Raw genomic sequence first — 24,701 nt, forward strand, 5'->3', positions numbered from 1 at the left:
ATTATGAGGTCATGGTTGGGTTATTTGAAAAGTATGAAATATTATTTATGTTTTTTTGGTGTCAACACCCAATTTCGTCCGGCTAAATAAATAATAGAATAAATAATAATATTTTGTTTTTTCAAAAAAGGGTCAAAAATAAAAAAATAAAAGGTTTTCTCTTTGGTTTTTTTTTTGTCTAAATAATAATAATAACAGGATAATAATAATAAATAAATAAATAAAAAGAAAATTTTGTTTTAATCTTGTATATATTCTTTTGAGGCTTTGTTTTATTTTAGCCCAAAATGCTTTATATACCCACACCGTTTTTCTTGCAACTAATGGTAGCCCAACATTTAATTTTCGCACCCCCACTCTATGCTCTGTCGTTTCTGCTCCAGATTAAGAAGTTAGTCTAATAATTAGAAATAGAATATGTTCGAATATTTAGAATTATTTACTCTGACTTTGTGCTCTGATTTTATGACACCTCATTTTCCAGATGAGGAAAATATTAATATGTTTCTCAAGAATATCTTTTTTGTAATTATAATTAATCCGTCCTGATCACGTTTGATTTTGTGCTCTGATTTTATGACACTTTTTTTTCCAGATAGAGAAAGTAGTAATATAATTCAAAACAATATCTCTTTTGCAGATCACGTTTGATTTTGTGCTCTGTTTTTTTATATGATTTGATTCTCTTGTAATAATTTTAAGACCAGTTCTTGTCTTTTAAAACTCGTTGTAATTAAAGCAGACCTTTATTACGAGATTACATTAGATTTATAATGTTGTGTATATAAACCCATCAGAAAAAGAAGAAGAATTTAATTTTTTCTCTCTCAAAAATTTCTAAAGCCCTCTCTCACTCTAAGCATACATTCTCTTTTAACCCTCGCACATAAAAAAACCCACTCACCATCAATCGCCACCCCCACGTGCTTCTTAGTGTTCCAACGCAGCTATTGCAAGTCTAATCTCCCGTTCAGGTTCGCAAAATTATTTTTTTATTGTGTCATGCAGTATTTCTCGAGATGTGTTTTTTATCTTGGTTGAATTTGATGTTTTCACTATTTCTTTTAATATAAAAAAAAACATTACTGTCATGCTTTTTGGGGTTCATTAGTTTTATAATTAAGGTTTTGTTGATTGCTTTGGGTTGTGAATATTGTTGCGTGAATAAGTGAGAGATATCATGTTTTGACATTGTATGAATATGTTGTGCCATATTTTTTCATGTTAAGGGTTGTAAAAAAATTTCATATTAAAATAATATGTTTAATCCTAAACGTTATGTCCTAATCTTTTATTTATTTATTTTTCCTAATGTTTTCATAAATTATGGATATAAAATAGTCAAATTTTATTGGGTATCAATGTCTTATTTCAAAAGTTTTTATTAAAGGAAGTAATAACAAATAAATAATTTAAATACCCTTTTAACTTTTAAAATGTATAAGTGCTCGTGTGACAGCTCGCGTCGGCTTAGTACTTAATACCTTCTCTTTTCTATAAGATTATTAAAAAATACAAAATTTTCAAATATTAAAAAAGAGTGATATCAATATCTTCGAACAAATTGTTTTCAAAAAGTCTTTTTCATAAAGAACTACGTGACCCTGATTCTCCATTATGAATAGAGATACGTAGGAGCAAGGAGTAATCCTTATCGGGCCCAAAAAACAAAAAAAAAATCTTTTTTATGGTTTTCCATAGTTTCCTATAATAACTATGGTGGCGACTCCAAACTTTTTTTTACAAATTTTGTTTTTTTTGGTTTGTCATCTTGTCACGATTTAGGTTGTGATAGATGGCGACTCCATTGGGGACTTTAGAGAGTTAAGCCATTTAATTAAATATATAAATTGATGTGGTTGTTTCAATTTTTTTTGTTTTCTTTTTCATTTTTTTTTGTCTTATTTTATTTTATTTTATTTCTTATTAGGTATAATTATTCGCAACGTACCCAGTTTCGTTCCAATGTGTCTAAATGGTACCTGCTTTTAACTTTGCATCTATTTAGTACCCAAATTAGTTAATTTGCATCAATTTAGTCCCTTTTATTTGACTCCGTTAAATGACTTAACGTCTGACCATGTTGACTACTTAAGTGGGAAAAAAAAGATTACGTGGCATTATCAGGTGTGTGAAGTGGAACAGTGTTTAGAAAAATGAAATTGAAAATTAAAAGGGGACGTAATTTGGGAACGAATTAGAAGAGTGTGTTCGAGTGAGAGGCAGCGTGGTGAAGTTAGGGTTCAAATCGAATTGGGGATTTGGAGCATTGCGGAGGAAATTGAAGCTAAAATTGACTTCAAAGTGGCAAGTATTTTGGATTCCAGGTGCGCGAGTCATTTTAATTTGTTTTTCATTGAATTAATTGTTTTTAGAATGGTGGGGTTTAGGGTTTGATTTATTTAATTGTTTTATGCGGTGTTGTTTCAATTTTTTATGATATGTTTGACGGTGGTTGTCCTTTTTTATGATTCCGTTGACGGTGGTGGTCCATGAAGTGTGTTTGTGGGCACGAGCAGTGGTCCCCCATTATGCTTTTGTCTATTTTAATGGTTTTGTCGGTCTTATAGTGGTATGAAATTGTAATTTGTGTTGCTTTGTTTAGGTAAAATGGTATTTCGCAGGGTAGTATTTATATGTTATTGTTGGTATGGACGACCATTTCGAAGTTGTTTTTCATCATGGTGGGAAGTTTAAAAGCAATGGGTCACTACAATATGTTGGACAATTAAGTACTTTGGCATGTGACCCAGATAGATGGAGCTATTTCGAGATTTTGGGTATTCTGAAGGAGATGGGTTATGCAAATGTGAAGGAGATGTGGTATGCAATGGGTGGAGGATCTGTTTTGGAGGGTAGATTGGAGTTGTTGTGTGATGACCGAAGGGCATGTCATATGGTGAATATTGCCACTCTTAATGGTCAAGTACATCTGTATGTGGTTCACAAAGTAGATGAAGCTGAGGTAGTGAATCTGTTAGAATATCATCCTGTTGTGGAAGAGGGTGATGTGAGGGAGGGTGTCCAGGTTCAAAATGAGGATGATGGAGGAGAGGTTAATGAGGGTGTACAGGTTCAAAGTGAGGAGGATGGAGGTGAGGTTGATGTGCCTGTAGAAATTGTAATCGAGGAACATGGAGGTGAGGTTGATGTGCCTGTAGAAATTGTAATTGAGGAACATGGAGGTGAGGTTGATGTGCAGGTGGAAGTTGAAAATGATGGAGGTGTTCAGAATGAAGTAGACAAAGATGGAGGTGAGGTTGGTGGGCAGGTGGAAGTTGAAAATGATGGAGGTGTTCAGAATGAAGTAGACAAAGATGGAGGTGAAGAAGATGTAGATAAGGATGATGTAAGTAGCTGTAGTGATTCCATAGGGGATAGTTTTGTTGAAGAGGATCTACTTGATGTCAGTATCCATACTTATGAAGATGAAGATGATTCTTGGGACGGTGATGGTCGTGGTTCAGTCGATTTTGGTGGAGTTAGTGGTCAAAATAATCATGCAACTGATAGAGGCTTATCTGACACTGACTGGGCATCTGAAAGTTTGAATAGTGTTGAGTACAATGACTGTTCTGGAGATGACAGAGATAGTTATGGAAACTTTGGGATTTTTTCAATGCCCAAAAGTATGGAAGGCTACAAATGGGAGGTGGGGACATACTTCACAGAAAAATAGGAGTTTGTGGAAGCAATAAGAACTTATGGTGTGCACAATGGAAGGAAATTAAAAATCTTTAGAAATGACAAATGAAGGATCTGTGTGAAGTGTCTTGGAGCAAAAGGAACATGTGAGTGGTATGCTTATTGTGCATACAAGGCTGCTCAAAGTTCTTGGCAGTTAAGACGAATTATAAATGAACATACCTACAGCAGGGAGTTCAATATCAGGATGATAACATCTAAATGGTTAAGTCAGAGATTAGAAAAAAACATAGGAGATAATCCTGATATTAAACTTACTAATATTAAAAACAGAGTTGGAAGAAAATGGAATATTGGAATCTCCAGGGCAACTGCCCATAGAGCAAAAAAAATGGCATACAAGAATGTGGAAGGGTAATTTAGGGAACAATATAAAATTGTTTATGACTGTGCCCAAGAACTGTTAAGGTCTAATCCAGGATCTACTGTGAAGGTCATTGTAGATGATAACGATGGACAAAAAACTTTCAAAAGACTATATGTGTGTTTAAAGGCTTGTAAGGACAACTTTGTTAGTTGTAGGCCTATCATTGGGTTAGATGGATGTTTCCTAAAAGGAAAATATGGTGGGGAATTACTATCAGCTGTGACAAGAGATGGTAATGACCAAATGGTTCCTTTGGCGTATTGTGTTGTTGAAGTCGAGAATAAAGAAACGTTGAGTTGGTTTTTAGAGCTCTTGGTGGATGATCTTGGTGGGGTTGAAGTCTGCAGGGGAATTACCTTCATGTCTGATCAACAGAAAGTAAGCATCTGTATAACCATTTATATTACTATCATCATCTATAATTTGTGTAACATTTCATAATTTATTTTGATATTTTTACAAGGACTGCTTCCATACAATATGATGTTGTTTAATGTGTAAATTTCAGATTTTAATTGTTATATTTTCTTTTGGTAGTTGGGCTGGAGAGAAATTGTTTGAGGTGAACCACGTGTCCATGATTGGTGACAAGTTCGTGGTGAACCTAGACAAATTGGAGTGTATATGTAGAAAATGGACAATCACAGGAATACCCTGCTACCACTCACTGACTACTATGAGGTTCCTCAATATCAATATAGAACAACATATACCTCACTGGTTTTTGACATCAACATATGAGGAAACATATATTCCACTGATATATCCAGTCAATGGACCTAAGGTTTGGGAGATGAATTCAGATATTGATGTTCTGCCCCTACCAAAGAGGATATTGCCAGGGAGACCTAAAAAAAAGAGAAGACTTGAGAGTTGGGAATTGCGCAAGGATTCTACACAGCTGAGACAGGGTGGGACTAGAAAAAGGTGTGGGAGATGTAGGCAAATAGGTCATAGAAGAAATGGTTGTCCCCACGCCCCAAAGGAGCCACCAACTCAACCACCAACTAATCCCCAAACTCAGCCACCAAGTGGGACCAGTCAGCAATCACAACCACCAACACAAGGACCTGAAACAGAACAACCAATTCAGCAATCACAGCCAGCAACTGAGAGTCCTGGAACGCAACCCCCAATCCAGTCCACAGATGAAGCACCAAATGAGACTCCATTTCAGCCACAAACAGAAGCTCCTCCTGGACCACAAGAACCAAGTCAGTCCACAGCTGAAGCACCAAGTGAGACTCCAATTCAGCCCCCAACACAGGCTCCTCCTAGACCACAACAACCAATTCAGGCACCACCTCCACGTACAAATCAGAGACCAAAATTGGCTTTTAAAAGGGGCCTAGTATAGAAGCCATGATCCAGAAAGTGAATGTTTTGTCTTGAAGAATTTGGACCTTCTTTTTGTTTTTTAAAATGTAATTTGTAATTGACTAGTTGATTTATATTTGGGCTTATTTTGAAAGACAAATTATTTTGATATGCCCAGGTTATGTACTCAGCACATGATAATCAGTTCTAGTTTAATGAATGCATTTTCATCCATCTTTACTGTTATGGTTCACCATGTATATTCATCCAATTATTTACAGCAGATTAACTTTAAAAATGTATGACCACAAATTGAACACACTTTTCATCACCAACAATTTCACTTCCAATTCATTTAATAATCATTCATTACAACTTCATCGAACACAAAGTACATAACTAAATACAAACCATATTTAACCATTGAAACAATTAAACCTTCACGGATTTAACAAAACAACAGCATCAAACCAAAAAGTTAAACCATCCTATTTTTTTAACAATACAAACAGAAGAAGGATCACAATTAAACCCAACAACCCTATTATCCTAAACAAGTACATCAGCTACTTCTCGGAATCAATCAAATCTTTCTCTAGTTGACGTATTCTTTGACTTTGTCTAGCAATGGTTGCATCTCTTTCATCCCCATTATCTTCCGTGCACCATTTGAAGTAGTTGCAGGCTTTGAAATCTTCACCAACACTCCGCTATTCACAAAAAACAAAGCAAACATGATTTTCCACAACAAAACTCAGCCCAAACAAAAATAAAAGTCACATATCAAACCTTGTAGTGAGGGCACCCCCCAAAATTGTTTCCCACAATTCTTCGATGTTCTTGCAACTCTTAACACTGCAATCTCCCCGCAATGGCAATGTGGTGTTCCACTCACTGACCTAGGAGAAGAAACACTGTGATTACGTGACCCACACGAACAAGACGACAATGGATGACTAAAACCACGCGACATTTCCCTATTCGCCAGCGACTTCACCACTGCAGCAACTAAGCTTCACGGTCACTGCACCAATCGAGCAACGAAGAAGAAGATGAGCATGGGAATGGGAAATTAGGGTTTTTTCGGTGGGGAAAATCAATTGAAATAGGGCATGCCACGTTATCCACCCACTGCCACTGTACAATTATTCTCATTGACACGTATCCGTTCTACAATGCCAGATCACTGTTCCGTTAACGGCGTTTCTGAAAATTTAACGGGATGGACCAAATTGATGCAAATTAACTAATTTGGGTACTAAATAGATGCAAAGTTAAAAGCGGGTACTATTTAGACACATTAGATGAATCATTTTTTTTGTCTTATTTTATTTTATTTTATTTCTTATTATTTCTTATTATTATTGTGTATATTTTTGTTAATTTTGGATGATTTTTATTTTATTTTATTTATTTATTGTTCATATTACTTTATTCTTATGCTTGAATTTTGAATCTTAGGATAGATGACTTTATTATATATATTTGTTTGTTTTTTTTCTTTGTTTGTTTACAGGAAGGGATTTGGGTATGCATTATATTCCTTTCACACACACACACACTATGTGCATAACATGAGTGGGGCCCTATACCCGGGTTTGAGTAACTTTAGAAATAGAGGGGATTGTGTAGCAGTGTGACAGTGGATGTACTTCCCAAGTGGTCATTGTGAGAACCCCAGCTAGAGTTTGTTTGCTTCATTAGTACTCCCACCTCTTGTTGTTTACAAACTGTCGTGGGAAATGCCATGAAGTGGGCCATATCTCTATTGACCTTGCTATTTAGGTATTAGGAAACTATCCTGGTAAGCGCATGTATTTTACCTTAGATCCATTAGGCACCAAACCCTATGGATAAGGCACAAAGGGAGATTTTTTTCTCCTCGTTTCATTTTATTTATTATTATTAGTATCTTTTTTTAATTAATTAATTAATTATTTTTTTATTTTTATTTTTATTTTTATTTTTATTTTATTTTTATTTTTGGTTTTTTCTTTCTTTCCTTTTGATTTTTGATTTAGTAATAAAATAATGCATGAAATATTATTGCATCCATATATTTATGTTCTCGTTTATGTAAATTCTTATTTATTTAATTATTTAAAATTAGTGGGTCTTACAATCATGTGATTATGTATGCTTGGATGGGATTGGATGGGATATGTTGTTATGTAATGAGCCATGACTTGATTGGGTCGTTATGCTAAAGCATGAGATGAGTGGCATGTGACCTGTATGGGATGGTTTGGTTATCCAAATGACATGGAATTGGTATGAGTAGTGATATTATATGGATTGATGAACATGTTGTGGGTATGTTTAGGGCGTAATTTCATGAGCCTCTAGGTGAGACCTCATGGTAGTGCCTTAGTTGGTCGGGACGTAATTCCATGACCCATGTTAGTGGGAGTTCATGGTGGTGCCCCATCTATATAATTTAGTAAGGATTCAAGGTAAAGTTGCATCCTAACACTTTATAGAGTCAATTAGTCTCACATAGAGCGTACTGACTCTAGTGGTGAGAGTAGTAGGAGGCTTGAAACTCCTTAAGGGCTAACCTTGTGTGTGGGGGATGAAACATTGTAACATTTAGCTCGGTAGAGCAGGGAAGTCTACCACAAGTGTAAGCATCCGTTGAATCTGACTAATTATATGTATTGTTTGAAAATTTATAACATGTTTGGTTGACATATACTTCTTGGACTGTTAAATAGCATGTAATTGTACGATAATTTTTTTTCTAATCTAGCTTACCCTTCTATTTGTCGTTTGTTCCCTTTGTGTGGTTTTCTCTCGCGATGATCATCAATTTATTGATGTGAGCAGATGCGAGAAATGCTCGTGGTCAACAAGGAGATGGTGATTCTGCTGTGTAGTTATTGGGGCTGGATTCTGTTCATCTGAGTTTCTTTTAGGGCTATGGCCCATGTATTTCTTTGTCTTTGGGCTTTATTTTGAAATATTGTTGGTCTACTATTATACTTCGTTACTGGCATCATGGTGTGCCTCAGGTCAATTCTTGTTTTCTTTTGGAAAATTGTAAGGAGTTGTGGTCATACTTTAGGACCTTGCTTCTAGTATTATTTTGTGTAACATTTCCTTTAATTAGCGTTATTAACTAAATGGGGTGTTACATATATATAAATGGAAAATAGTTTTTTTAAAACTAATTTTATAGCTTCTTTTACCGTTATCTTTTCTTCATTTTTTTTATAAATTCAAATATATTTTATAAATCTATTTTTGTTCCTGCAGAGAACAAATAAGATACATTAGGCATAAGTGTTACCTTACCCATATAGTCCGCTATCTCCTCAGTCGGCCTCTTCTCGGTTGGTATATGTCTGCTTGGACCCGGGAGGGGTTACTTGCAGAAGGGACTCCGAAGCTTAAGTCAGCGAAGGCTCTTAGAAAGTCAAATAAGGTGATTAATGAAGTAATGAATGCGTACGTTTAATTTGTTGGGTCCAAGTGTATTTATAGATTATTAATTGCGTTTGACCATTCCATGGGTTGGGCCTTGGTTTGGGCCATAGGTGGGCCTGGGTCCTAGCCCAGGCCCTTAGTCCTGACTATCGTGGGCGTACTGTTCTTTAGGTGTTTTGGTTTCGTCAATTCTTTTAGAGTGGTCGGTGTAGTCTGATTACTTCTCTAGTGGTTTATGTCGTCATTCTTCGCATGTTGTTCTAGGCTGGCTGTTCCTTTAGTGGCTTGGGTTATCGGTTTAGGCTGATTAGGCCTAGGTCGGCCTGGGTCGGCTATCTGAATTGTTTCCGGTATAGATGTGGTGATTGTTTATTATTATTATTTGGTTGAGTTGGCTAGGTGTGGTACAATTTTGATTATTTAAAAACTATTTTTTTTATTTTCAATTTATTATTATTTTTTTATTATAAAACTCTTTTTTTAATTCTTATTCTTAATCATTATTTTTATGTTTTTTTTGTGTTTATCTTTTAAAAACTCATTTTCATTATAAAAGTTATTTTTCTTATTTTTTTATTTAGTTTATTTTTCTATTTTAAAAAAATGTTTAGTTATATTATAAATTTAAATTAGTTGTCTAGGAAATAAGAAAAATAAGATTAATATTACTGAAAAATATTTTTATTTTATTTTATTTATAATTTAGTCACCCAGAGGAAATTGGGTGTTGACAAGGTATACTTTTGAGTAACAATACCTATGTGATGTGTGGAATTAATGTAGAATCTATTAGCAATTTGTTATTTGGGTGTAAGGTGGCTGCACATGTTTGGAAGATGTGTGACTTATGGGTGGGACTGTCATCTGTACATCATAATATAGCAACTTCACACTTCATTCAGTTTGAACTCCAAGGTATGAATAAATTGCAACAAATTGTGGCGGTGTATGTGGGTGGCCATTATATGGTGCATTTGGAATCAAAGAAACAATATCATCTTTAGAAATGCAAGGGTTGATGTTGACGAAGTGTTCACTCTAGCCCAAATTAAATCATGGTCTTGGATAGTGTACAAAAATCCTAAAGCATTATTTTCATACTCTGATTAGTGTTTGTGCCCAACCATGTGTTTACAATCTTTGTGGTGGTCTCATTTATTATCCTTGTATTTGTAGACTATTATATTAGTTGATGAGGTGGGGACGTGAAGGTAATGTTGTTTGTTTACAATAGGTTCATAATGAAATTCTATCTATGGCGTTGCGTTGCTTAAGTCTTGTTTGATTTTTGCATTGTAAGAACCTAGCTACCAGGATAGCAAGAATAATTATATTGACATGACCTGTTTTTTTTCTGGTATTGGAATCTATACTGGTGCATGGTGTTGTGCTTATGATTCTATGCAGGATCCATACTGGCATTAAGAGTGGTAGATCAAGTTCATGTTCTAGTCTCCTTTTTTATTATACTTTTTTCTTGTAATTTGGTGGGCAACAATTATGGAAGAGAAAGATGTATGGTTTAGATTTGTTGACCTTGGAACCGGTACGGTATGTTTCTCATTTTCCATTTCTTTTTCTTCGTTCCCTTTCTCTTTTCCTTAACACGGTTCTTCTTTCTTCCAACATTGTTCATTGTTTTGTCGTTCTCGCTTTCCAACACTCACCGTCACTGTGCGAAGTCACCGTCGTCGTCACCGTGCAAAGTCACCGTCGCCGTGACCGTGCGAAGTCGCCGTTGTCGTCACTATGCGAAGTCGCCATTACCGTCACCATGCGGAGTCGAAGTCGCCGTCACCGTGTGAAGTCGCCGTCATCGTGCGAAGTCGCCACCACCGTGCGAAGGAGCCACCACCATGCGAAGTCGCCTCGTCACGGTCGCGTGTTGTTTTTGTGCTCTGCGTCTGCTAGCATCATTGTCGCATTGTGTTATCTTCGTTGTCAAAATACCTGGTCTCCTAGTCTATGTCGCCCTCACTGTCCATTTTCTCCATTTGAAGGTCAGCATTTGAACCCTAACCACAGATTACTCTTATTTTGTTGAATGACTCATACTGATATTTAGAATATATCGATTTACTCTGAATTTAAGATTTGTGTTTGGATTATTTCCTATTATTGCTAAATTTGTTGTATCCTTGCATCTCTTGTCCAATTTGTACTTTGTAGTTTCTTAGTGACAATTTACAGTTCACATTACCCTGTTTGTCTACTATGAAGAGAATAGGATGTAATTTTCGTTCATGTCTTTTTGTACTAAGAACTTAATGAACTGTTTATTTCTAAGGCACAAAGTGGAGGGAGGAGATTTTGCCCCCTCATTGTTTCCTCTCCTTTCCTCCCTTCTGAATCTACGCTGGAGCTGAATCTTAAATTTGCTTTGCTACTTCCTGAATTTATGCTGAATGGTTGTGCTGTATCAGGGAAATCAGAGATAGATGAATCAAGTACCAGGAAAAAATATTTCATGGTTATATGGATCAATATAGCTTTCAGTAGCAGGAAACGAAGAGATTTTGTTCGTACAACTTGGATGCCACGAGGTGATTTAATGATCTTTCATCACTTTCTAGTTTTTCCTCTCACAAAAGTTCTCCTTTAGCCTGCTTAAGAAATTCCATGCCATCATGTATCTAATCCATGGTTTCTAATGGAACTTCATTAGCTAGTGAAAGACAAAAGTTGGAGGAAGAAAAGGGCATAATCATACGATTCGTTATAGGTCACAGGTCAGATTTCTTGATATTCACTTTCCGTTATTGTTGTGCTTTCCTACTTTTGATAATTCTGTTGCACTTATTTTCTCATGATCTCAGAACTTTCTTTTGTGGCCTAACTATCAAATTGCATCCAACAGATAATTGTATTACCTCTTTCTGGTGCAAGTTGTTTTTATTTATATGATTTGATAAGGAAATGTGTTACCAAATATTTTCCATTATTAAATGTTGATTTTGTTACTTATTATTGTATTTTCATTATAAATAAGAATACTATACAAAACATAGAATTCATTATATTCCTTCTCGGTTTCATCTTCCTCACAATGGTACCAGAGAAGTAGCCTCCTTTAGGACCTGGTTTGTCTTAATCCTTTCACCGCACACCATAAACCTTTTTCTTTTTAATTTGCTTCTTGTCAAGGGCCAGTGTGATAAAATCTTTAGAACTGATAATTGAAATGCATTGCCCTAAACAAAAAGTGTGGCCATTGCACTAGGTTTCTTTTTTGGTGTTAAAGTAGTGTCAGCTTTTCCTATCTGAGTCTTTTCTTCCAATCCATGACTCATAATTTTTGAAATAACGTTGATGATGAGAGTAAAGTGGAGTTGATAATGAATGTTAATAATTGATAATACATGCATAAATGCAAGAGTAGAAGTAGTAGTATGATGTGAGGGCATGAAAGAGTGAAGAACTTAAATTAGAAAGCGTTGAAGGAGAGAGACAGAAGAAACAGATCTATAAGCGAAGCAATACGTTGCCTCTCTCAACAGCTGAACATTAAATTGGACAGTGATAAAAAGATAAAACAGGGGAATGATAAAAAGAGTGTTGGTGTAGAAAGTGAACGCATTTGGGAGAGAGTGTGAAAGATGAAAATTGTGCGTGTGAGATGAGAAAATGAATAGAAGAAAGAAAGAAAGGTAGATAAAGAAGGGAAGGTGGATGAACCTGGATGAGATTAAGGAGAGCGCAGAGTGGGACCTTAATTGGATAAAAAAGAATCCGTAAGTACATTATTCAACAAGTTATATCTATTCACTTCGTTATCATAAGCCATATCTTTCAAGTACTGTTTAGATCTGTTCTTGTGATTGCAGCATGTAGTGGTGTTGGGGAGTTATTAGGTGAGGTTGATTCTCTTGTTTATCAAGCTTGCAAGTGTGAGCTCGTATTTTCTACATCAATGTCAGTGGACAGTTTACATCGGCCATGAGAGCTTTGAGAAGCCCATTTTGGTAGAGAGTTTCTTGTTAAACGTGAAACCTAACTACCCCTTTTGAGTGTTAGTTTTGGTTCAAATTTATGATGTTTTTACTATGTTTTATTTTTTTGGATCCATAGGTAGAGTTGCAGGTTTTCCAACTAAAAAACCAGTATCAATATCATCAATAAGGATAAAGTATATTTTCTTTGACTCAATATTCCTTTGATAGGCTTAGCAGTTTCCAAGATTAAATAACATTTGAAAGAACCAAGAGCCTTTAATTCAAATAATGACTATAACTTCAACCGAACTGGATCAACATAATTGATATTAGATCCAATTAAGATCATGTCATTCCCATAAACAAGTAAAATAATCAGTGAAGAATCAGATACATGCGAATGGAGCAATGAAGGAATTCAACGTGGAAAATGAAATTTGGAACTATTAAATCAACATAAGCAGCACATTAACCTTAATTACAATACTTAATATAGTTTATATTTGCAGATCTAACTAATATTTTGAAAATATAAATTAAATGTGTGATATGAAATTAACCTTTTACGTGGTTATTTTAATTAAGGCTTGGTTTGATTTTAGATTATTTCTTAGAGTTTAATGATGGTATAGTATAAAATTGTATTTTCAGTCAATTTTTACTACTATTACTTTCTGATAAAAAAATGTTAGTATTATGTATAAGATTATAAAATAAATTTAGAAGGTATAAGATCATAAAACATGATCTTTCAGAAAGTGATCGTGATTTCCTTTTCATAGGTTCATGTTAATTATACGAATATTATTGTTATCATTATGTATTAATATAAAGTTAGACTTCTATTAAAGGATTATAAAGTGTTATTTTTTTTTATATTTTCTAATAATAATAAATATAAATATGCAGCTTACTATTATTTTTCTTTTTCTTCATTTTCTAGATTAAAGTGATAATTTTCAGTCGAAATGGTTTTTTTTCTCTCAAAAGCATTTGAATTTAGTATTATTTTAGAAAACAACTGATGAGTTTTAGTTTTTTTTTTAATCTAAAACAATTTTAATAGAAAATTTCACAAATTAAAAACTATTTTTTAATAAACAAAGTAATACCATATTTTAGTTTAGAATAATTATCTTTAATTATTATTATTAACTATATGTATAAGCAATTTAAAATTTCAAAATTAAACTTTACTTAGATAAATATCAAATAATTGTAAAAGAAAAAGGCAAAAATGAAAAATGTTGATTGCAGACAGTTTTTTTATTCTCCTTTTATTATATGTTTTTATGCATATTTTACAAACTAATATATATTAAATAGCGACGACAAAATAATTTGTTTTTGTGAAAACTTTTTTAATCCGTCTTTATTTTAATAAAATAGTATTGCATAAATTAGATATAGATAAAGTAATATGGAAGATGAATATGTACATTTCATAAACATCTCAATATCATTCATGTTTTAGACTTTGGTTTATTGTTTAATTTCATTTCACAAAACTCACTTTTAAGGTAATAATTTTCTCTCACCCATCTATTTTAATCTCCATGGTTCGTTTATTATTTTATTTCAGTTGATTCATAAGGATTCCTATTTATTTTAAGAAATTGACCAGTAGAAGAATTTGGCTTTTCTCATTGTTTAGTAATTTAGCTTGTGAATTTTGTCCTTCCTTATTTCATATGTCGCTTCTCTTTCGCCACTTTCTTTTCTTCTGTTCCATATAACATTCTTTAGCATATTTATTTTTAAGATTGAGGTTAATTTTTGTCTACTATAAAATTAAAACATTGTCCATAAATTAATTTCAGTTGCATAAATTAGTATCTCCAAATTCTTGCATCTTAATTAAATTTTATTTGTGGAATTATGATGTCTACTATCAATAAAAACTGTTGTTGAACTGTTTGAGAGATTCTTTTGTTCTATCTTCATTAGTGAGTTATATAGCTTATGCTTATAGAATTTATGTTGCTTAGAATTCCTTTGTGTGAACTGTTCCAAAGTCAAATGAGTTGTTATGTTATATTAAATGGTGGTAGTGTTGAGTTCACAGATTGGACTATGTGTTTGGCTGTTTCTGAGCTCTAACCAAAAGCAGTGGTGTTAACTTATACACACAACAATGGATCGGAGTTGGATAAATTTTTTATGCACAACAAATGAATATGAGAATAGAGTAGAAGAATTTCTTGAATTTGCAAATATGAATGTTCCAGATAATAATGGAAAATTCTACTGCCCGTGTGTTAATTGTTTGAATGAGAGAAAACTACCGACTGACGTTATTCGGGAGCATGTTCTTTGTGATGGTTTCTTAAAGAGCTACACAAAGTGGATATGGCATGGTGAATTAATAGACATGCCAAGTGTAGATGTGTCTGAAGCAAAAGAAGTTGATTTAGAGATGGATGATCGAATGGAGGAAATGATTCGTGATATTGGACATGATTCCTTTCAACGTGCGAATGTGTATGACAATTTGTGCAATGACGCAGAAAAACCTCTGTACGCAGAATGCACAAAGTATACTCGATTGTAAGCGGTATTAAAATTGTTCAATGTGAAGGCAAGAAATGGGTGGACTGATAAAAGCTTCACGGAATTACATGAGTTGTTGAGTGACATGCTTCCTAAAGGTAACACGTTGCCAACACGCAATTATGATGCGAAGAAGATATTGTGTCCGATGGGTATGGAGTATCAAAAAATTCATGCATGCCCAAATGATTGTGTTTTGTACAGGAAGGAGTTAGCCATGTTACATCAATGTCCACGATGTGGGGTGTCACGATACAAACAAAAACATAGTGAGTTTGAATCTGATAGTAAGGGTCCTCCGGCGAAAGTTTTGTGGTATCTTCCTATAGTTCCACGGTTGAAACATTTATTTAGCAATGCAAATGATGCAAAACTCATGAGATGGCATGTAGATGGACGTACAACAGATGACCATTTGAGACATCCAGCAGATGGTTTGCAATGGAAGAAAATTGATTCCATGTTCCCAAATTTCTCCAATGATTCAAGGAACATTAGATTTAGACTTGCTACAGATGGAATGAATCCATATGGTAACTTGAGCAGTAAACATAGTTCATGGCCTGTTCTATTAGTGATTTACAATTTACCTCCTTGGTTGTGCATGAAACGCAAATATGTTATGTTATCCTTAATGATCTCGGGTCCAAGACAACCAGGAAACGACATTGATATTTATTTAACCCCATTAGTTGAAGATTTGAAGATGTTATGGGAGGAGGGTGTTGATATGTTTGATGGGTACACTAGTGATTCATTCAAGTTGCATGCCATGTTATTTTGTACAATCAACGACTTTCCAGCGTATGGTAATTTAAGTGGATATAGCACTAAGGGTCACAAAGCATGCCCTATATGTGAAGAAGGCACATGTCACCATCAACTGCAACATGGAAGGAAAACAGTATATCTTGGACATCGGAGATTTCTTAGTACAAACCATCCATATCATAAATTGAAGAAAGCATTTAATGGGTGTCAAGAAAATGAATTAGCTCCAATGGTTTTAAGTGGGTCACAAGTATATGAGCGTGTGAAAGACATTGGGGATGTGTTTGGAAAGATGAAAAATAAAGGCACTTCAAGCAACATATGGAAGAAAAAGTCAATTTTCTTTGATCTCCCATATTGGAGGGTGCTTGATGTGAGACATTGTATAGATGTTATGCATGTAGAGAAAAATGTGTGTGATAGTATTATCGGAACACTCCTCAATATTCAAGGCAAGACGAAAGATGGTCTAAATGCTCGTTTGGACTTAGTTGAAATGGGTATAAGAGAACAATTAGCTCCACAATCACATGGTAAGCGAACATACTTGCCTCCAGCATGTCACACATTGTCTAAACAAGAGAAGAGAAGTTTTTGTGAGATTTTACAAGGTGTGAAAGTTCCACTAGGTTACTCTTCCAATTTTAAAAGACTTGTATCCATGAAAGATCTAAAATTACTTGGATTAAAATCTCATGATTGTCATGTATTGATGCAACAACTTCTACCAGTGGCTATTCGAGGCATATTGCCTAAGAATGTTAGATATACCTTAACAAGATTGTGCTTCTTTTTTAATGCAATATGTAGTAAGGTTATCGATATTGAGAAGTTGGATCAGTTAGAAAATGAGGCTGTACTCATATTGTGTCAGTTGGAGATGTACTTTCCTCCATCATTCTTTGATATTATGGTCCATCTGATTATTCATTTAGTCCGAGAAGTTAGAATTTGTGGTCCAGTATTCTTACGGTGGATGTACCCTATTGAGCGATACATGAAGATATTGAAAGGGTATGTAAAGAACCAATATCGTCCAGAAGCATCAATTGTTGAAAGATATATTGCAGAGGAAGCTATTGAGTTCTGTACAGACTACTTATCACAAGTTGAAGCTATAGGGGTACCGAAGTCTCGTTACCATGGAAGAGGTGCTAGTAAGGGTACTCGAAGTGCAAAAGTTATAACTCTGAGTAGAGATGAAGTTCTCCAAGCACATTTATATATATTGAATAACACTAAAGAAGTCATCCCTTATTTAAGTGCTCATAAAGATATTGTGAAGAGAAATAATCCACGAATGTCTCAAAAGTGGGTCATTAATGAGCACAACAAAACTTTTTTGAAGTGGTTCAAACAACAGGTTCAAAATGACAATACAACTTCTGATACATTAAATTGGCTAGCAAGTGAGCCAAACTATGATGTCTTATGCTGGAGTGGGTATGATATAAACAATTATACATTTCATACAAAAGACGAAGATGAAAAAAGCACCACACAGAATAGTGGAGTAATGGTTGTAGCTGAATCAATGCATTTCTCAAGTTCAAAGGATAAATATCCGATTATGGCCTCAATGTGCTACTTTGGTGTAATTGAAGATATTTGGGTAATAGATTACACAAGTTTTAGAGTACCTATTTTTAAATGTAAGTGGGTTGATGGTAATACTGGCGTGAAGACTGATGATCTAGGTTTTACCTTGGTTGACCTAGAAAAGGAAGGTTATACTAAAGAGCCATTCATCATGGCATCTCAAGCAAAACAAGTGTTTTATGTCACTGATCCCGCTAACAAAAGATGGTCAGTGGTTCTCCAAGGCAGAACCATACATTATACTGATTACAATGATGAATTGATACTTGATATTAGCGAAACTCCATCCTTCTCATCAAATATGCCGACCTTGAATGTTGACAATGAAGTAGATGATGTTCATGCCGTACGTGATGACCACAACGAAGGGTTGTGGGAGAACGTTCTAACTTGACCCATTTATTTATGTGCTCATAAACTTGTGTATGACTTTTCTTCACCCTCTTCATCTTTCTCAGTTCAAGTTCATTGGTACAATTTATCCCTTCTTGTTCATTGTTTTAAAAACTATGATTCATGTGGTTCACTTCATCTTTATTTCTTTTATATTCTTCATAGGTGGGTAGGTTCGAAGTTTTGATCTAAAGCCATTACAAACAAGATAACCTAATACCCATTGCTTTCAGGTAACTTTTATATTCTACTTTTTCTATATGATTATGTGAATATTCTTTAAAACCCTAAAGTTACAATAGTGAACTGGTTGATATATTGCAAGATATACATTTATGTGTGTTTATAAAGATTTCAAAATATGAAAAGGAAAAAAGTACGGCTATACATACAACCAACTACTTCTTTGAACTTGCATAAGTTGTCTACTTTCAACAAGAATATTTTGCTTCTAGTGCAGGAAAACGAGAATATTTTGTTTTCAAGGAAAACAATGCATTTAACTACGAATAAAGGTTATTTAACTCGATGAACTAAATATGTGTAAAAATTTGATTCGAAGAGTGGAAAAAAACCCAACTGTGCAATCAAATAGGATGAAAAGACTAATTAAAGTAAAGAAGGAGTAAAGAAAGGAGATGAGTACACCCACACCACTTATAAAGAGTTCAAGGATGATGACTAGGTTACAACAAATATCATTGCTGGATTGATATGTTTTTATTTTTCTTTAATAATATGATATGTTTTTGTTTTCCTTGAATGATATGTCTAGAGTTTTATTAGGTGAGATGATTTGAAGAGTCAATGAAAAAGGATATTATGTTATGAAGATAAGTGAAAAGCCAAAGATGATCAAATTCTTAGATCCTTTAATACATTGTATGATAAATTCAAATAAAGAGTCTTCGAAGTACATTCCTTTTGGTGTTGAAAGAAGATATGCTTGGAAGCACATTTGCATCCAGAGTTGTGGAACTAACCCTTGCAAAATTGTTGTACTACTTTGATTGGAAGCTTCTAATTGGAATTATAAGTGAAAATCGTACATGATAGAATAATTCGGAATCATAGTTCGAAGAAAGCGTGATTTGTTCTAAGTGTGATTCTGAATGCTTCGATTATGTCCAATTCTTCACTTATCTTATAAGGTGTTTCCTTGGCTTTCTTGTTTGTGTTTTCTAGTTTTCTCGGTATAAGGCTTAAGAAGATACATAAGAAAAGAATTGAAAAGTAAATGACTAAGTCAACCATAGAAGTATAAGAGAAAGAACGACCAGAGAAAGAAAGAAATAGGTGATGTGATCCTGTTAGTGCTGGTGGTTGTGTATATATATACAAATTGTTCACTACTGTCCTTGAGTTTTAATTTTCAGGTTTTATCATATTTGAAATTTGAATAACTTTCACTTAGTAGTTTATTGATTGATTTTGTATATATTCCTTGAACTCCAGATTCTCCCATATTTGAAATGTTTATTCCGTGTTAAATTTGTTCACGATTGAGGTGATTGCTACTTAAATTCCTAAACATTTTAAATACATTGCAAGATAAACTGTTTGTGCTTTAAATATATTTTTCAGATATCTTTGATTAATTCTTTCTTCCTGTTTTATGACTTGAGTTTTTCTTTTATATTTTTTTAAGTTTAATATGACAATAGCTTTTTTTTATCAATACATGTTACTTTGCTGTCAACTTTTAATTAATTTATACTTTTTCACAAAAAGGTGGGAAAAACTAATTTATTGTTAAATGGAACTTTTATATGTGGAGTAAATTTATAATTTAGTCACTATTTTTATTGAGATGGAAGAATTTAATGAATTTTACTTAAAAATAAAATAGTTAAAAAGTAACAAATAAATAGCAGGTGAATTTATTAGATGTGTAGTGAGTGAATTTGTTCCTTTGTAGGTGGAGCAAGCCATCTCCTCAGGTGGCAGAGAGGAGGAGAGCACCCACTCCCAAACCAGCTACTTCACTTGTTGTAATGTTTTCCATTTTCTTCCTCTATCTTCAATCTCTTTCGTGTCTTCTTTTAGTAGTCACTTCAATTACGCGAATAAAAAGAATGATAGTTCTGCAATAGACAATAATTTTTCTACAAGCAGTATTCATATTCACTTGTTAATTTTGTCGAATAGCTCATAGAAATTATTTATTAATTCTCACTAATAATTATTTATTATTTATTTGAATAGGGAAATGTCCGGTGACACATCATTTGGTAACCTTCCACCTTTAAAAGGTGGGGACAAGATTCATACGTGTACCAAAAAAAATGGTAGGCGTGGAACTAGGTTGAGAGAGTTAACAGTCAGTCGTAGTGCGGATCAGAGATTGCCTATCCAGTTTGATATGCAAACTGGTAAAGCTTTGGGAGATAATAGCACAAAATTCACCAGCTATGTGGCCTTGCTTGGTAGGAGCAAGTCATCCATTCTTATAGATGATTGGGACCATGTTCCAGAGACAGTAAAGAATCAAATTTGGCTAAGTGTCCAAGTATGAAATCTTAACTTATATAATTTATTACTTACATATATAACTGATATTTAACATATGTAATCCATTCTTATTATACAGGTCACATATGATGTCCCGAACAGTAATCTGTTGAGGACGAAATGGATTTCATTTGTTGGGGAACGATGGAAGGGTTTTAAGACGGACCTTACAAGTCATTATATCTATGGTCCCTTAAGTGATAGAAACCCTTATGAGAAGTATCCATTCCTTGATGAAGACACATGGCAGGCTTTTAAGGAAAGGCGATTAAATCCAATCTTTCAGGTAAATTCATATTATATGTAGGTTTAACTATTTAATTGAACATATTGCTAACATAAATCATTCTTTATACTTTGGTGCTCATAGGCTAAGAGGAAAGTTGCACAAGAGATAGCAAAAAAGAATGTCCATCCTCATAAATTGTCTCGTGGGGGTTATGATAAATTGGAGCAGAAGATGATGAAAGAGGCATATGCCTCTAATTCCAGTGGGACTACTCTTACTCATCCTCCTCGCCATGATAAATGGAAAAGAGCTCGTCAAAAACCAACAGGGGATTACATATCTGCAGAAACAGAAAGTGTAGCTAGGCGTATTGTAAGTAACTCAAACTAATTTATTTTTAGATGTGTATTAATATTTTTTTTAATCTTAACTTAAAGTTTTTGTGTTGTAGGATAAGCTGGTCGAGCAAAGCACAAAAGGATCATTCACTCCACAAGGGCGTGAGGACATATTGGCAGTTGCCATTGGTCGTCTAGAGCATCCTAGACGTGTTCGTGGTGTTGGAAAATTTGTAGGCATCCGTCAATTGTTTGGTCCTCCATCAGCTAATCATAATAAAGTAAATATCAATGAGGAAGTCATCATGTCCATCAAAGAAGAAATGAGAGAACAAATGAGGGAGGAAATTAGGGAGGAGATTAAGAAGGAGATGAAGAAAGAGTACTTTGATATGAAGGCACAATTGTTAGCAGACATGAGAGCAGAGTTAGCCTCTCCCTCAGCCCAACCTTGTAATCCTCCTCAACAACCTTCTCTTATTTGTGTAAGCACAAAGGGGAGTTGTGATGTTCCTCTTGAAGAGGCTTCTCTCACTGTTGATGCAGATTACGAGCTGTTCATTGATGATCTCCTACAGTCCTTGGTGGCTTTAGGTAATTTGTCTAATTATATTGTTTTGCATGTATTTGTTTTAGCCTAATTATATTGTCTTATTTATTTTACAAATATTATTTGGTTACCTTAGTTAAAATGTATGCATTGGGGTCAACCATACACCATGCAACCATTGCAGATGATATGATGAGAGTAGTGGTTGTAGATGTTCGAGATGCTACTGCTCGAGTCCCAGTGCCCACTCAAGAGGTTAAGACAGTGGGGCAGGCCCCTGGAAATTTTATCCTTTGGCCAGTTAGATTAGCAAAAGTAATTGCAAAGGAGGTAATTGTCCTTACTTGTTTTAATTATGCATTTATTTACATCGGTGTATACTAATGTTATTTATTACTTTAAATATGTATAGCAGATTAGAGTACAAGAAAAGGAAGATGTGAATGAATCATTACCACAACAGACAATTCTAGAACGACTTGGTGCAATGGCAGTGACTATCGCCTTGCAACCTATACAATTAGAAATGCCTCCCCAAGCCACAAATAGGACCTTCAACACCCCTTTTTTTATATGTCAAAAGGATATTTTTGAAGTTCTCTCTAGCACTGATATGTTATGTATATCAGTAATACAACTTTGGTTGTTGTAAGTAAACTTTTATTACTTTTATGAAGTTTGAATATATTCAATATGTTATTCTTATATTATTTATTTTCAATGTTTAAGGTATTTACATCGTAGATGCACTGAGAAGAAGAATGATCATATATATGGATTTATTGATCCTATTGCCATTCAAGGCGTTGGGAATAAAAGTGAAGAGGTTCAAAAGTACCTATTAGAGGCATTTGATGTTGGGAAAAAAGAAGTGTACTTAGCACCTTATTTGCAGTAGTAAGAATGTCTTTTATACATTAAATTATATTTATGTAAAACATAATTGTATATAATGATATTTGAATCTGTAGGGGTCACTGGCAGTTGCTGATAATTCTTCCTCAGAAGTTTGTTGTGGTTCTTTTATGTTCATTACACAAGAAGCCTAACACTTTGAAAATTAAAAGTACTTTACAAGCGTAAGTTTTTTTTATTAACTTATTTTTTGTGTTATATAATTTAATTTTACTAAGTTCCATATTAGGCACAATTTCAATATACATTAAATTTTACAGAGCGGTTGAGGCTCATTCTAGGTTGCAGGGACAACAAATCACTTCTAGGAAGAAGTTGCAATTCATTGCGCCAACTGTAAGTAGTTAATCTTCAAACTGTTGAAATACAATTATCAAATTTATGATATTATATGAATTTAACTTGTAGTGCTCACGTCAACCGGGAAGCTATAAGTGTGGATATTATACCATGAGGCACATGCATAGAATCATATCCGCAAACATTGTTGACTCATGGGATATGGTAATATGTACGATTTATAAATCACATCTTAAATATTTATCACTAAAAGATTGTTGACTCAACTATTCATTGTGTAGATTTTCAATGACACATCTCCAATGGATCAAGGAGTCTTGAAGGAAGTTCGTGAGCAGTGGGCTTCGTTTCTTTTGAGTGTTTATATAAAATGATGTTAGGTGTTTTATGACTTATATAGTAATTCGTTTTGGAGTAGTATTATATTTCATATAAACATTAGATTTTATTTCACGTAAATATTAGATTGAATGAGATTTGTTTTCTGGATGTTTTAGGTAATTATATACAGTATATAAGATGATATTAGGTATTTTATGACTTATATAGTAATTCACTTTGGAGTAGTATTATATTTCATATAAACATTAGATTCTATTTCATGTAAATATTAGATTGAATGAGATTTGTTTTCTGAATGTTTTGGGTAATTGTATACTGGTTTGCTATGAGGTAAGAAGCATAAACGAATGTTTCAAAAAAAATAATAAATCGCTTTTTATACCGGTTGAGGTCATACTTGATGTAAAATGTGTAACTTTTTATACCGGTTGGAACTATAATCGGTATAGTAAGTCATTTTTTCTTACATAACCTTCCATTTCTAAGAGTACTTTCTATACCGGTTTTAGAAATGGTATGAAAAATAATTTTTTTATACTTGTCATGGAACCGATGTAGAAAGATCAAACTTTCTATACCACCTACATCTATACCGATGCTAGAACCGGTATAAAAAGCCTTTTTTAACCGGTATAAAAAGCTTATTTTACATTAGTGAAAAGATAATTTTTATTCTTTTAAATACTAAAATGAAAGAAAAAATATTGCCAGGAAAAATTAAACTTGATATTTTGATATATTCGATAGTCTTGATATTAAAAATAATTTAAATATATTTTTAGTTTTTAATTCTCTAATACATATTTTAAAGACAAAACGTGAAAAGTTTTAAGTTTTAAATACTACAATATCTGTTTTTCCATACAAATTGACAGAATGAATTGAACTATGTACTGTAAATACTTTACATGTATACTTTAAGAAAACATAATATCAATAATAATTTCTGAATCTTCGTACATGTGATTCCTCCCTGTGTGCATAAAAAACAAACAAAATTCAGGTTCAAAAACTTAGCATTAATGCTACATATTTACTATCATTACATGTCGTCTGAATCTGTATTTACTTTCAGCCTATGGTCCCAGTTGAGTTCATTGGTTGAGAAAAGAGGCAAAGAAAAATTATTTTCGACAAAAACAAGATTCATTGAAAACCTAAACTTAAACCTGCTGCGTTATTGAAACAAATACAGCAGTAAATTTCTTCATTTACTGGTTAAGAAAGATTACAGTTTTCAATGAAAAAAATGCTATATATTGAAAGGCAGAATAGTCATTATGCACAAATACGAATTGGTGAGTTGGAATGAGTGGAAGAGTCAGAAAAACCCTAGATTTTTGCAGCGAGCTTGATAACGTTGTCGTTGACGCGATCAAATTAATACTACTAAACTATAGCAACTTCAGTATTGCTAAGATAGTAGTCAAGAAAATAGAAAGGGTAAAGTAACCCT

General features: G+C 33.8%; 1 protein-coding gene and 1 pseudogene across 1 annotated transcript; both read left to right on the top strand.

Annotated features, from left to right (window-relative positions):
• Window positions 1-15,794: 15,794 nt before the first annotated feature.
• On the top strand, window positions 15,795-18,062 carry LOC114180608 (uncharacterized). The gene has a single exon (XM_028066917.2). It carries the CDS (start codon window positions 15,818-15,820, stop codon window positions 18,059-18,061), a length of 2,244 nt encoding a protein of 747 aa, XP_027922718.2. The 5' UTR covers window positions 15,795-15,817; the 3' UTR covers window position 18,062.
• Window positions 18,063-20,725: 2,663 nt separating this feature from the next.
• Window positions 20,726-23,388, top strand: LOC146887005 (uncharacterized; annotated as a pseudogene).
• Window positions 23,389-24,701: the final 1,313 nt, after the last annotated feature.

The sequence above is a fragment of the Vigna unguiculata genome, chromosome 4 (genome assembly GCF_037176805.1).
Source record: "Vigna unguiculata cultivar grain cowpea cultivar isolate G323 ecotype 2 chromosome 4, ASM3717680v1, whole genome shotgun sequence".
Taxonomy (NCBI): Eukaryota; Viridiplantae; Streptophyta; class Magnoliopsida; order Fabales; family Fabaceae; genus Vigna; species Vigna unguiculata.